Source organism: Ranitomeya variabilis, chromosome 2 (assembly GCF_051348905.1).
Source record: "Ranitomeya variabilis isolate aRanVar5 chromosome 2, aRanVar5.hap1, whole genome shotgun sequence".
NCBI classification, from domain to species: Eukaryota; Metazoa; Chordata; class Amphibia; order Anura; family Dendrobatidae; genus Ranitomeya; species Ranitomeya variabilis.
The window spans coordinates 971867610-971881878 of record NC_135233.1 but is presented as its reverse complement, the minus strand read 5'-3'; the positions used below and the strand labels follow the sequence as shown (position 1 = coordinate 971881878).

The following is a 14269-nucleotide window of genomic DNA, read 5'->3' as shown; positions in this document are numbered from 1 at the left end:
ACAGCAGTTGGAATCCGCACAAAAACCACGGTAAATCCGCTGCAAATCCGCAGGTAATCCGCAGTGCAGTTTAACTGCACATCAATCCGCAACGTGCGCACATAGCCTAAGTACGCTGTGGTTGTAGTACGGAATAAAAAAAACCCACAAAAGCAATTGTAATAATACGCAAGAAAATCCTAAAATTTTTTGTACAAATTGGGAAATAAACCCTGCAAAAATCCTCCATATCAACGAAGCCTAAAGACCATTTCTGTTATTAACAAGGTGCTTGTACCTCTTACTTTACTATTGATGTCATATTGGACCTGTTTGATTGCATACACTGCTGTTTGGATGTTTTTAATAAATTGACAGTAATATAGTCATGGCAGTGTCACTGGTAAAATATTAAAGAAGTCTTGTCACCAAGTCAAAGCTGACCACTACTTGGTCTTATTTTATTTTCACTGCTCACCTGAATATTCAGTTTTTTCTTTTTTTAAATATCTGCCATACGGTTCCAGAGATGTAGGCCTTTTTCTTTAGTGCTCATTTTTCTGGTCTTTAGCAACAGGACGTGGCTCACAGGGTTCTCTGGCGGCGAGTCCTTGGTCTCCTCTGCAGTGGTACCCAATAAGCCAAGCTCCTTTCTTGAAGACCATAAAAATTAGCGGTAAATGAACAGGCCCCTATTTCTAAAACCAGATAAAAAAACTTAAAACAAACCTTTATATTCAAGGGGGCATTGGGAAGAAAATCAGAGCAAATAGTGGCCACTTTTGTCCTGGTGAGAGATCCTCTTTAAAATTCCTCTCATGCAAGTAATGCTGTGAATAAATAATTCATAAAAGTGTAGAAAGTAGTTGGGTAACTTGGCCTAATGAACATTAATAATGGCCGTAGTCATGCTCCTTCAATGTTTTTCTCTTATTTTGGGGACCAGGAAAAGAATAGGGTTGCTTCTCTTACTGTGCCTTATTTATATAGATAATTTGGAGCAAAGTCCTCACATATTATTATCCCAGAGTCAATTGTTGGCGCAGCTTCTGCCCTTTCGGGCTGTAAAGTGTCGTAGGCAGAGGATGACTTCATGACCACGGCGGGGTGGCCTGTAATGCTGGTACCAGTGTGTGTAAGGTTGCTTTGTGTGCTTTAGATAAAGCTGTTTACTTAACTTGCTGGCTGCTCCATGGATATTACCTGGCCATAAATCCATTGCAGACTTTGGAACCTTTTTGTGTTTTGGGATGAGACATAAGGTGAGACTGCAGTGCCACCTAGGAAACCCCTAAGCGTATAGAGCATTTTTCCACTGTCCTTGCTCTTAAAACTATGATAAAAAAGTTAATGTGTGTAACAATGTACTGATTATTAGTGCTACGATATGAAAACATCCTCTCTTGATTGCTTTGTGATCGGGTTTTTTTATTCAGAGGTTATGAAATGTCTTAAAAGGTGTTGTGCAGTTTGAATATATATCCACATTTTCAGAAGGCAGTGTATAGGTAACATTGGGTAACATTTTCAGTCCAAATTGTCATTCTTAGCCCATTTTTATCTAATTTGTATGGGAGGCTTAAAACGATTCAATGGGGAATACATTATCATTCTCTCTATACATTCCATATACAGTTACATAGGTTGAAAAAAGACTCGGGTCCATCAATTTCAACCTTTCAAGATTCAAAGAAGCTTTATTGGCAGGACCAAATACACATCAGTTTTGCCAAAGCAAGTGTATAAAGGCAATCGGGATAGGGACTGTGGGGATGTTGGGTAGGAGCTGTAGGGGAGGTGGATGGGGGCAGATCCTGGGTGGGGGCTATAGTCCATGGCATAGGGCAGGTGGATGGGGGCAGATCAATTGTGGGGGCTATAGTCCATGGCATCATAGTTCTCTTTCTCGCAGTCTATGACATTCGCTCACATACCGCGCTGCTATCTCCACTGCTCTCTCTTCTTCTCCCAGCAGGATATATGTCTTCTCTTCCTCCTTCATGGTGATGAAGTCTGGGAAGAGATGTGAGAGTCTCCTGAAGTGAGTGTCCCTCACTGCTGAGTATTTGGAGCAGTGTAGCAGGAAGTGGGTTTCGTCCTATATGGCCTCCTGATCACAGTGTTGGCACAGTCTTTCCTCCCTGGGCTTGTAATTCTGCCTGTGTCGGCCACATTCGATGGCCAGACTGTGGGCACTGAGTCTATATCGGCTCAGGATCTTGCGATCTCTGGGGTCCGGGAGTTTCTCCAGATATGGGGCATTTTCTCCACTAATTATTTAGGCTAAAAGAAAAACCTTAAATTTCAATAGGAAACCCTTGGACAGCATGCCAATAAGACCATCACCGATTCCTAGAACAGGACCCTCTTCATTTTCTGCTTGTTTCCATGTCTACGTACTATATAGAGAATTATAGCCTAGATTTATCCAAGTACAAGCCTTTCTATACATAGAAGATTACCATTTATTTACCCCTCTACTCACCAGTCAGATATTAAGATTCAGTATTAGTATCCAGGTAATCTGACTTTTCTATTGATTTCAGTAATATACATTTAGTAATAATGAAGCCCTTGTCCTCTTAGCATTTTTAGATTGCCTTCTTCTTATTTCTTAAGGGCCTCAGAAGCTACTAACCATGGAAATCCTTTTGAAATGGGAAGTGACACCGTTTACTTCACTGTGGTGGACGAGCACGGCAATGCCTGTTCATTTATTAATAGCAATTACATGGATTTTGGCACAGGACTTGTACCAGAAGGTTGTGGGTTCACTTTGCAGGTTAGTAATTATTTTATTACATTATGTGTTTCACTTTGGTAAAAGTCCTTCTAGTTGACTTTCTTCTACAGTGTTCACTGTTAGGCTAGGTTCACATTAGCGTTCGGCTGAGCTGCGGAGGGCTGCGTACTTCCTCCGCTAGGCGGAGCTAAACGGAAGAAGTTCGGAAGTAGGCGGAGCTGAATGGAGGAAGTACGCAGCCCTCCGCAGCTCAGCCGAACGCTAATGTGAACCTAGCCTGAGTCCTTAGTCCAGTTGCTTTACTGAGGTTTTTGGGACAGGTTAAGGCTGCCGTCACACTATCAGTATTTGGTCAGTATTTTACATCAGTATTTGTAAGCCAAAACCAGGAGTGGAACAATTAGAGGAAAAGTGTAATAGAAACATATGCACCACATCTGCATTTATTACCCACTCCTGGTTTTGGCTGAGAAATACTGATGTAAAATAGTGACCAAATACTGCTAGTGTGACGGCAGCCTAACAAAGCAAAGTGCTAACCTTAGCAAACAATTTCTATTTTTAAGATCTTGCTCCCATACAAAGTAGGTGGTTTGCCAATCCCACCAACGATCTTTTTTAGAAGTATGGGAACTTTAAAGGTTTATTCCCGTTTTCTTCGATGGGTATGTTTTGTCAGTGCTTGTAAAAAAATGCAACTCTGCAATTGACTTCTTATTAAAATTTGCCCTTATTCTCCCTGTAACTTTGCCTTTCGAGAATATTGTTTACTTCCATTGTGCAGAGGTTCCGAGCTCTTTTCTGCTGTGCTTGTAAGCACAGCACTGAGGCTATACCCTCTCAAGCAAAGCTCTATTTTTTTAAAAAAAAGGGCCAGGCACAGTTAAATAAAAAAAAAAAAAAAAACTAAAAATACTGACATATACACATGTAAGGAATTCTCCCACCTCCTGCTCTCTGGCCAATTCAGTTTTAAGTAAAAGTAGTAACTTCAAAATTGCAAACCACCCCCCAGATTAATTCCTGACAAAAAGCTTGAAAATCAGATCTAGATATTAAAATAATGGTGAATACTTTTGTATAGTTCCATAACACACAGGTATAACTTGTAAGGTGGACTCAGAAGTGTTCGTACAAGTGTGGCCTGTTATATTTAGATAAAATGATAGCTTTCTGCAGATGTGATTTATAGGACTGTGTACACATGCGTAAGTGTACGGCATGTTCTGCACTTAATGATTCGGAGCCAAGCTTTGTAATGTTTCCGTAATATAAAGCTGGTTACCAAATCATTATCCAAGACAGTTTTGAAGTATAGTTTATTTATCTTTCTTGCTTATATAGTGCCATTAATTCCATAGTTCTTTACATACATTATCGTCACTGTCCCCCATTGGGGCTCACAATCTAAATCCTCTACCAGTATATCTTTGTAGTGTGGGAGGAAACCGGCGTACCCAGAAGAAACCCACGCAAACACGGGAAGAACATACAAACTCCTTTCAGACGTTGTTCTTGGTGGGATTTGAACCCAGGACCCCACTACCAAGCAATAATGCTAACCATTGAGCCACCGTGCTGTCCCCCCAATAATGCACTCCAAGTGAAGTTTATTGAGTTATCACTCTACATAACAGAACTTTATATAGAATTATAACAATACATTTTTTATTATCCAGAAATAATATGAAAATGGAATAGAAAAGTCTGTGGAAACACCGTTTCACTACAGCTTCCCAGCAACCATCAGCAAACATAAGATATGGCCATCACCTTGTCTTTTGTGCCATAGCCACAATTCATGCTGTTATAAACTGCAGACCGTCCCAATGGCATAGTCCTATTTTGTTGCAAAATGGTAACTTATGCCTGATAATGATGAATTTGTCCTAGTTCACGTTGCCGTAGGGGTGACATGTTGAAAGTGTCAGTTCTGCTTACTGATTTATTCCAATCCCATAACTGTATGATTGGTGGTGGTCTGCCCACTGGTACCCCTCTGAACTTGAGAATGAGAGGGTTTAGCACAGATTCAGCACTATGGCTGATCTAGGGTATGTGCACATAGCATCCATCAGTGAGACGCCGGTGCAGCCGGCGGTCATTTTCCTGAGTGCATCATTCTATCCACTGAGGGCAGTTTTCACTCTATACTGCTAAGGCCTGGATCACACATACGCGAGATACGGCCAAGTCTCGCAGGTGAAAACCCAGCTCTGGCGCCGGCACTCTGGAGCGGAGCGTGCAGCCGCACAGCAATACATGGAGCTGCACGCTCCGCTCCGGAGTACCGGCGCCAGAGCTGGGATTTCACCTGCGAGACTCGGCCGTATCTCGCGTATGTGTGATCCCGGCCTAAGAGAGAGCAGGCGGCTTCCAAGCCCAAATAATGAGCTTGTCACTTCACTTAACTGCTCCAGGGTTTCTGATCCAAAAGTGGTTAAAAGAAGTGACCTTGATCATGGGCGCTATGTTCATTTAATGGGGCACATTGCGGGGCTTTTTCAGGCAGAATCTGGAAGAAATCCACCTGAAAAAAATGTATGCATGCAGGACTGACCCTCTTACCTGCACCACTTGTTCCATACGAAAAAAAATAAATAAATAAGCCAACAGGAGCAGACTCAGCAAATGAGAAAATGCAAGATTACTATCCCTGACCCTTCTAGTATTCATATTTGATTTCCACTACCACTTTATTAGTGGTTGGTGTTATAGGAATCATTTCACAGCTTTCCTTTTTCAAGCAAAATAAATTGTATTTGCTGTATGTACAGTATCTCACCAACATAACAATCATTGTTCATTGGTAGTAACCACACAGATAAATGTTTGTGTCATATACAAGGAAAAAGCACACATCTTTCAAAAAAAAAAGTGTAAATGGAAATGTATACACTAAGAAGTCGAAAACGTTGTGGAACACTTCTAGGTTACCGCCATTGCATACCATACATCAGTATCCAAAATAAATACAGCATAGAGTATTAAAGGAGGCTTCCCACACTGGGAATCCAACCAAGGGGACATTCCACCAATCATTATAATAAGAAACTCCAGAGCACTTGTCCCAAGCCCCTCTTTCACACTGAATGCACAATGTGGAAGAGCTAAAATGGAATGATAGCAGTGCCACTCCATTCATTGTATATGATACTAATGTATGCAAATAACCTCTTCTGAGAAGAAGAGAACAGGAAATCTAGCACCACCTATTGGAGGTAGCAATCCTAAAAGTTAATATCAACCCTTTAAAGGGCCTTTGAATATGACTTGGGATGTTACGCTCCTAGGTGGCGCATATGGTTCGTAGACCCACTGTGCCACGGACCAGACTTGCCCTGGAGTGGCGTGATTAAACAGCTACCGGCTTCGCGGGAGCCTCTAGTGGTGAGGTCAGATTTGTGTGGCAGCTAGCTTCCAGGTGCCACTTCAGTTCGACATCCGATCGTAGCTGCTGACCCCAAAGTGCAGAGACACTACTTCTACTTCTCGGACAGAGCAGGACAGCCTCTCGGGACAAGTTCACACAGGACGACCTCTCGGGACAAGTTCACACGGGACAAGTTCACACAGGATGGCCTCTCAGGACAAGTTCACACAGGACAGGCTCTCGGGACAAGCTTACTAAGGATGGCCTCTCAGGACGGCCTCGGGGACAGGTTCTCCCTGTGCAGACAGGGTGGCCACAGGGATGAGTTCACAGTTCTGGCCTGCGTATTCAGCCCCCAGGGTGAACGACAGCTACTGCCAATGCGGCTGTAGGATTCGGCAGGGGCCAGGGCTGCCGACATGGTCGACAGTAATCCCTGTATCACTCCCTGGCCCCCTCCCGGCACAAGATCATGTTTCCTTCTCTGAGTCCCTCGGTGCTGCTTCTCCTGGTGCGAGACTGTATTTTCTACAGACAGTCTAGCAATTAAAGAGTCACAGTCCGGCTTCACTTTAACTTCAACTTCTTTACTTATCACAGCATTATCCAGGGCACATTCATTCCTTACACTTGGCAAAGCTTTCCCTTGCCTCTTCTCTCTGCCGCTAAGCCTGTCCCCGGGACGGTACGTTTCCTCCGGTCCCTCAGTGTTCTCAAAGCCCAGAATTCCTGCTTCTTGTGGGGGTATTCTCTGCAGTTTCACCCCGTTCCTAAGGATAGCGGGCCACGCAAAAATCTGCCACATCTTGGATACCTTGCTCCCGTTCCGCTTAGCTTTCTTTCTGTAGCACTGCAGTCCCACTTTTACTGCACCGCTATCGCTGATGTTACTGTGCTTCGTGCTGTACTTTGGCTCCCTGGATACTATCTGCTGGGCCCACTCTTCTTCGAAGAACGTTGCGCGGCATGGTGTTGTCCTGGGCTAGCCAGCCCTGTGTCCCACACGGGCACCCCGGCTCCAACAAACTAAAACAGGAAGCCCTCACTACTCACCACTGTGCCCCTCCTATTTTATTTTTCTATAGTGCCCCATCTAGTGGCCAACTTGGGGTACTACTCCCCTAACACTATACCTAATAACCGGCCCGGGGTACTTCACTTTCCCCATCAAACACTATGTCCCATGAATGAGACATTTTACAGACTGTCCTGTACATTTTACATGCTGTATTGCAGTTTCTCATATTGTTTATTGTTGCTATGTGTTCCTGTGTTTTGCATAGCTTAAATCCTCCCTTTCCGTGAAGTTTGTCGCTTCTGTCTCCCTCTGCTGGGTGTCATGTCACTTCCTTCTTCTCCCTGTGTCTCAGTCTCTATCTTGGCTTCATTAGAGGCACATGTGCTTTCAGCTTGTCTGAAGAAAGTCTTTTTTACCTGCTGCTGTTTGCATGCATTCAACAAGAATTCTTAAAGAAATCAAAGTCTCTTCTGGATTCTTCATAACATGTGTGCCTGCAGCTGAGTTAAGCTATCTGCGATCGTCGCCAATTGTAAGTAGGGTGAAGAGATTCAGGATCTCACAGAGCCATATTTGCAGCCACAAGCCCCGGGGACAGAATAAACATTATAACAAAACAATAACTGTACAAACATATTATACATAAAGAAATCACTGGTAATACACATAATAAGTGTAGCAGTACCAAGAAATACAGCAAAGATAATACACCGACTAGTGTAGCAGTATCACTTAATATAATTAAGGAACATTTAGCAAAACATATTAAAACATAATGTCACATTCCCTACACGGCCATGGGATACAGACACCGCCGAAGCAGTCACAGGAATACAAGGGCAACTATGGCAGACTCACGTGTAATATTTGATATGGGATAAGGGACACAATCAGACTAGAGAAGGGTATTTGACTACATACAGTTTCCACCAACCACCTAACAGAACTATAGGGGTTACTCAGGCACCTCCCAGTAGGGGAGGGTGCCTTTTATGCAAGATGTCTCCCAACTATTGGTTGGGAGACCCCTTGTAGGTGCAAGCACATTTAACTAAATTCCTCCGAGCAGTTGCTGGGGGCATTTACCATGTGCAGGTGATGTCCCTTTAATAACAAAGGATAATGCACACACCCATGCCTTAGGCATGCCGCCGAGACACAAGGTGGTATGCACAGAGCAGGACAGAAGCAGGAACCACAGCACACCGGGCATCGCGCTGTGGCCTAGGGAGGTGAGTAAGCCGGCATCCCTGCATGGTGACTGAACGGGACAACATGCAGGGGTGCCAAGCATAGCGCTACATAGGATAAGAAGATAAACCAGAATCTACGCTTGCAGACACTTGTTTCTGTGTTTGCTCCTTATTATTATTATTTATTTATTTATATAGCACCATTAATTCCATGGTGCTGTACATGAAAAAGGGGTTACATACAGAGTAATAGATATCGTTTACAGTAAACAAATTTACAATGACAGACTGGTACAGAGGGGAGAGGACCCTGTCCTTGCGGACTTACTTTCTCCTCATCAGTGCAAAGCAGGAGAACTGGTTTAGCTGTGTGCATTTTGTGAATGTTAAAAGGCTTTCTGCTTTGCACTAATGAGGAGTTATGAAACCTGAGACTGCTCTCAAATGAAGGTTTTTACTTTTTGGAGAAGATTCTGTTTGAACTTTATCTCTTAGGTCATGCGGCAAGGTCTTTAAAAGGTCAATATTGATTTCTAGGATTGCTACCTCCAATAGGTGTTACCAGAGGCCCTGCTCTTTACCTTTGTGATGAGGCTATTGGTATACAGGGATCATTGCCTGGGCTACAATTCTCCCTATTATTATTATAGCGCCATTTATTCCATGACGAGGGGTATACATAATAAAAACAAGTACAATAATCTTAAACAATGCAGGTCACAACTGGTACAGTAGGAGAGAGGACCCTGCCCGCAAAGGCTCACAATCTACAAGGGATGGGTGAGGATACAGTAGGCGAGGGTAGAGCTGGTCGTGCAGCGGTTTGGTCGATCGGTGGTTACTGCAGGTTGTAGGCTTGTTGGAAGAGGTGGGTCTTCAGGTTATTTTTGAAGGTTTCGATGGTAGGCGAGAGTCTGATGTGTTGTGGTAGAAGGTTCCAGAGTAGGGGTGATATGCAAGAGAAATCTTGTATGCGATTGTGGGAAGAGGAGAGATAAGAGGGGAGTAGAGAAGGAGATCTTGTGAGGATCGGAGGTTGCGTGCAGGAAAGTACCAGGAGACGAGGTCACAGATGTATGGAGGAGACAGGTTGTGGATGGCTTTGTATGTCATGGTTAGGGTTTTGAACTGGAATCTCTGGGTAATGGGGAGCCAGTGAAGGGATGGACAGAGGGGAGAGGCCGGGGAATAGCAGGGGGACAGATGGATTAGTCGGGCAGCAGAGTTTAGAATAGATTGGAGGGGTGCAAGAGTGTTAGGAGGCCACAGAGCTACAGTAGAGTAGCTACTAGTAGAGAGTAGTAGAGAGTTACAGTAGTCAAGGCGGGAGATGATGAGGGCATGGGCTAGGGTTTTTGCAGATTCTTGGTTTAGGAATGTACGGATCCGTGAAATATTTTTGAGTTGAAGGTGGGAGGAAATGGAAAGGACTTGGATATGTGGTTTGAAGGAAAGGTCAGTGTCAAGGATTACCCCGTGACAGTGAGCTCGTGGGACTGGGCAGAGTGGGCATCCGTTTACTTTAGTGGATAGGTTTTGTTTTTTTTTTGGGGGGGGGTCGTGTGAGATGGGGGAAAGAGCAGGGGCCCTAGAACTGAACCTTGTGGGACTCAGACAGATAGGGAGCGATGTGAGGAGGTGGTGTGTGAGTGAGAGACGCTGAATGTCCGGTATGTTATGTATGACGAGATCCAGGATAGGCTATAAACATAAGGATGAATGACCTCGGGGAGATCAAAACATCCAACACCGCAGAGACACCATCACGTGTTTCTCAACGCAGTGATCCAGAACACTGCCCCCATCCCTTATGGGAAATATGCAAATGCATGTAGAAAAGCTGCGGAGACACCATCACGTGTTTCTCAACGCAAGCAATGAATAGCCAGGTCTTTGACCAGGAAGGAACAACCACGGGAAGGGCAGCATCCAATAAAGGAAACCACCTATGCCAAAACATGGTATCCATCCACAGACAGCTGTTTCGGGGTATTTGCCCCTCATCAGTGTGGAGTAGGAAACTGGCTATTAGGAGCAGTGCCTAGTGAAAAGGCTATAAACATAAGGATGAATGACCTCGGGGAGATCAAAACATCCAACACCGCGGAGACACCATCACGTGAATAGCCAGGTCTTTCACCGGGACACACAGTTCCATTTTTGGGGTTGCTTCTTCTGAATGATCTGTGCTCTTAGTGCACTTTTATTTCCACTAGTTTACTGTAGATACAATACTGGAATATATTTAGTGAGGCAAAAAAAACAAAAAACGTACTTATATTTGGTTTGAATATTTTAGAACCGAGGGAACAATTTCTCCTTTTCCTCTGGACACCCCAACTGTTTGGCTCCTGGAAAACGCCCTTTTCACACGATCATCCCAGCTATGGCCACTAATGCTCACACTGAAGATTTGCTGTGCACGTTTGGTGTTATGGGAGGATTCATGCAACCTCAAGGACATGTGCAGGTAAATATGGTGATGTGAATTTTATAAGATGTAATGATACAAACCTACAACATTGCCAGATAAAAAAAAAAGAATAAATGTACATGACCTTCTGGTCATCCTTGAAGACACAAGTGAAGCACAGTGTAATTGGTTCATAAAGATAAAGCAGAGCATCTCTGTAATTCTTCCTTCACGCACTTTTTTTTAAAACCCAAATTAAATAAGACATTTCTTGTAAGCATTTTCAATAGTGTTTTTTACTTTCTAAAATTTAGTACTGGTCTTCTCTTCAGTCATTTTTGACATTCAGTTTAAGGGTACATGAAGACTATGTGCACATGCATCTAAAAATAACTAAAATTGACAAATCTCCGGGCCCGGATGGGATACACCCCCGAGTACTGCAGGAACTAAGTACAGTCATTGATAGACCATTATTTTTAATCTTTAAAGACTCCATAATAACAGGGTCTGTACCACAGGACTGGTGTATAGCAAATGTGGTGCCAATATTCAAAAAAGGGGCAAAAACTGAACTCGGTAATTATAGGCCAGTAAGCTTAACCTCTACTGTGGGTAAAATCCTGGAGGGCATTCTAAGGGATGCTATGCTGGAGTATCTGAAGAGGAATAACCTCATGACCCAGTATCAGCACGGGTTTACTAGGGACCGTTCATGTCAGACTAATTTGATCAGCTTCTATGAAGAGGTAAGTTCCGGACTGGATCAAGGGAACCCAGTGGACGTAGTGTATATGGACTTTTCCAAAGCTTTTGATACGGTGCCACACAAAAGGTTGTTACATAAAATGAGAGTAATGGGGATAGGGGAAAATATGTGTAAGTGGGTTGAGAGCTGGCTCAGGGATAGGAAACAAAGGGTGGTTATTAATGGAGCACACTCAGACTGGGTCACGGTTAGCAGTGGGGTACCACAGGGGTCAGTATTGGGCCCTCTTCTTTTTAACATATTTATTAATGACCTTGTAGGGGGCATTCAGAGTAGAATTTCAATATTTGCAGATGACACTAAACTCTGCAGGGTAATCAATACAGGGGAGGACAATTTTATATTACAGGATGACTTATGTAAACTAGAAGCTTGGGCTGATAAATGGCAAATGAGCTTTAATGGGGATAAATGTAAGGTCATGCACTTGGGTAGAAGTAATAAGATGTATAACTATGTGCTTAATTCTAAAACTCTGGGCAAAACCGTCAATGAAAAAGACCTGGGTGTATGGGTGGATGACAAACTCATATTCAGTGGCCAGTGTCAGGCAGCTGCTACAAAGGCAAATAAAATAATGGGATGTATTAAAAGAGGCATAGATGCTCATGAGGAGAACATAATTTTACCTCTATACAAGTCACTAGTTCGACCACACTTAGAATACTGTGCACAGTTCTGGTCTCCGGTGTATAAGAAAGACATAGCTGAACTGGAGCGGGTGCAGAGAAGAGCGACCAAGGTTATTAGAGGACTGGGGGGTCTGCAATACCAAGATAGGTTATTACACTTGGGGCTATTTAGTTTGGAAAAACGAAGACTAAGGGGTGATCTTATTTTAATGTATAAATATATGAGGGGACAGTACAAAGACCTTTCTGATGATCTTTTTAATCATAGACCTGAGACAGGGACAAGGGGGCATCCTCTACGTCTGGAGGAAAGAAGGTTTAAGCATAATAACAGACGCGGATTCTTTACTGTAAGAGCAGTGAGACTATGGAACTCTCTGCCGTATGATGTTGTAATGAGTGATTCATTAATTAAATTTAAGAGGGGACTGGATACCTTTCTGGAAAAGTATAATGTTACAGGGTATATACACTAGATTGCTTGATAAGGCGTTGATCCAGGGAACTAGTCTGATTGCCGTATGTGGAGTCGGGAAGGAATTTTTTTCCCCATGGTGGAGTTACTCTTTGCCACATGGGTTTTTTTTGCCTTCCCCTGGATCAACATGTTAGGGCATGTTAGGTTAGGCTATGGGTTGAACTAGATGGACTTACAGTCTTCCTTCAACCTTAATAACTATGTAACTATGTAACTATGTAACATGTGGCGCCCCAGGGTCCTGGTCGTCACAGTGACATTCCTTTCCTCATGGGGAGAGTGATGTTTCGTTTGGAAGCAATGAAGGATCTCCCTTTATCAGGTAATCACAATGCACACAACATGTTCACACTCCAGGCCACAAGGGGGAGCTTTTGATCCTATTCCTAGGTAACTCCCCTATATATAATGTGGTTTGGAGGGAAAGTTAGTCAGTTCCTCTCAGAGAGAGACAGAGGAGAGTGCAGACCGACATGGAGTGTCAGAAGGTCTGAAGGGGCCCTGTAGTCTGAAGTACTACAGCCCCTGGAGAAAGACATACAGAAGGAAATAACATCGTTCAGTGAACGTGAAGGAGCGCAAAGCACAGGAGAGTGATATCAGGGGAGACAAGCTGCGAACAAGCTGCCTCATTCTGAAGCGCAGATAACCGGTAGCCGGAAAACCGAGTTTGTTTAACTCCACCTGGTAAAGGGGAACTCTGGATTTGCTTCCAAGCCGGCCGGAGTCTGCCTGTACCTGTGATCTGGTGCCCTGGACTGCGGTTGCCTGAAGCCTACAGTAAACCAGGTAAAGAGACTGCAAACCTGTGTCCTCGTTCTTTACTGCACCATTCACCATCTACACACTGGAAGCCCTGGGGATATACTTCACCTGTGGGAAGTCATACCATCTAGCTGCCATAACATCACCCCAGAGGACCCCTTAAATCAGCGTCGTTCCCCACTGACCGACAGGTGGCGTCACAAACAAACTGTATTCCTAAAACCCCTTTAAAGACTTTCCCTTTTACATGAGCACCCAGGGCCACGGACTGGGTCATATCCCACGGCCCTGGCAGGCGACACACACGTTGACTAAAATTTCTGCAGCTCTTGCAGGAAAACGCAGCTGGAAAAACACGCATTTCTGCTGCATTTTTGCCACTTTTTTGCCCTGCATTTTTGACTGATTTGAGTGAAGTCAATGGTGAGAAATGCACAGAGAATTGACATGCTCCAGATTATTTTCTGCACCAGATCTGTAGGTAAAAAATAAGCAACATGTGTATGACACTTCAGGTCTCCCATTCACTTTCCTGGCATCAGGCTTGATTCAGACTTATCTAGAAAATCTGCAAGGAAAAAAAAACTCACCAAAACTGTAACATGTGCACATAGCCGAAGACAAGCATATATTTTTGGTTCCGTGTTCTGTCCATGTGTGAAATGGACAACACATGCACTTAATGTCAGTGTAAGTGCTAATTCACATGGGTTATATTGGTCCTTGTGAAAAAAGATCACATCATGCTTTAGTCTGACAGGCAGCTCTTGGACCCGTCTGGTAAACGGATGGGTATATGTAGCTGGACACGGAACCACATCTGCAATTTTTGGACATCATTGGCCCAAGTTTTTCAATGGCCATCTCAATGTAGCCTAAAAGAAGCATCAGCAAAAACCTACAACC

The 14269-nt window shown here is 43.7% G+C and overlaps 1 protein-coding gene across 1 annotated transcript in view; it reads left to right on the top strand.

Annotated features, from left to right (window-relative positions):
* LOC143804014 (glutathione hydrolase-like YwrD proenzyme) overlaps positions 1 to 14269 on the top strand; it is a 93473-nt gene that overhangs the window by 66584 nt on the left and 12620 nt on the right. Inside the window, exons 10-11 of the mRNA XM_077281760.1 lie at positions 2599 to 2761; positions 10606 to 10776. Coding sequence (XP_077137875.1) covers positions 2599 to 2761; positions 10606 to 10776 — 334 coding nt within the window. The remainder of the gene's footprint in view (positions 1 to 2598; positions 2762 to 10605; positions 10777 to 14269) is intronic.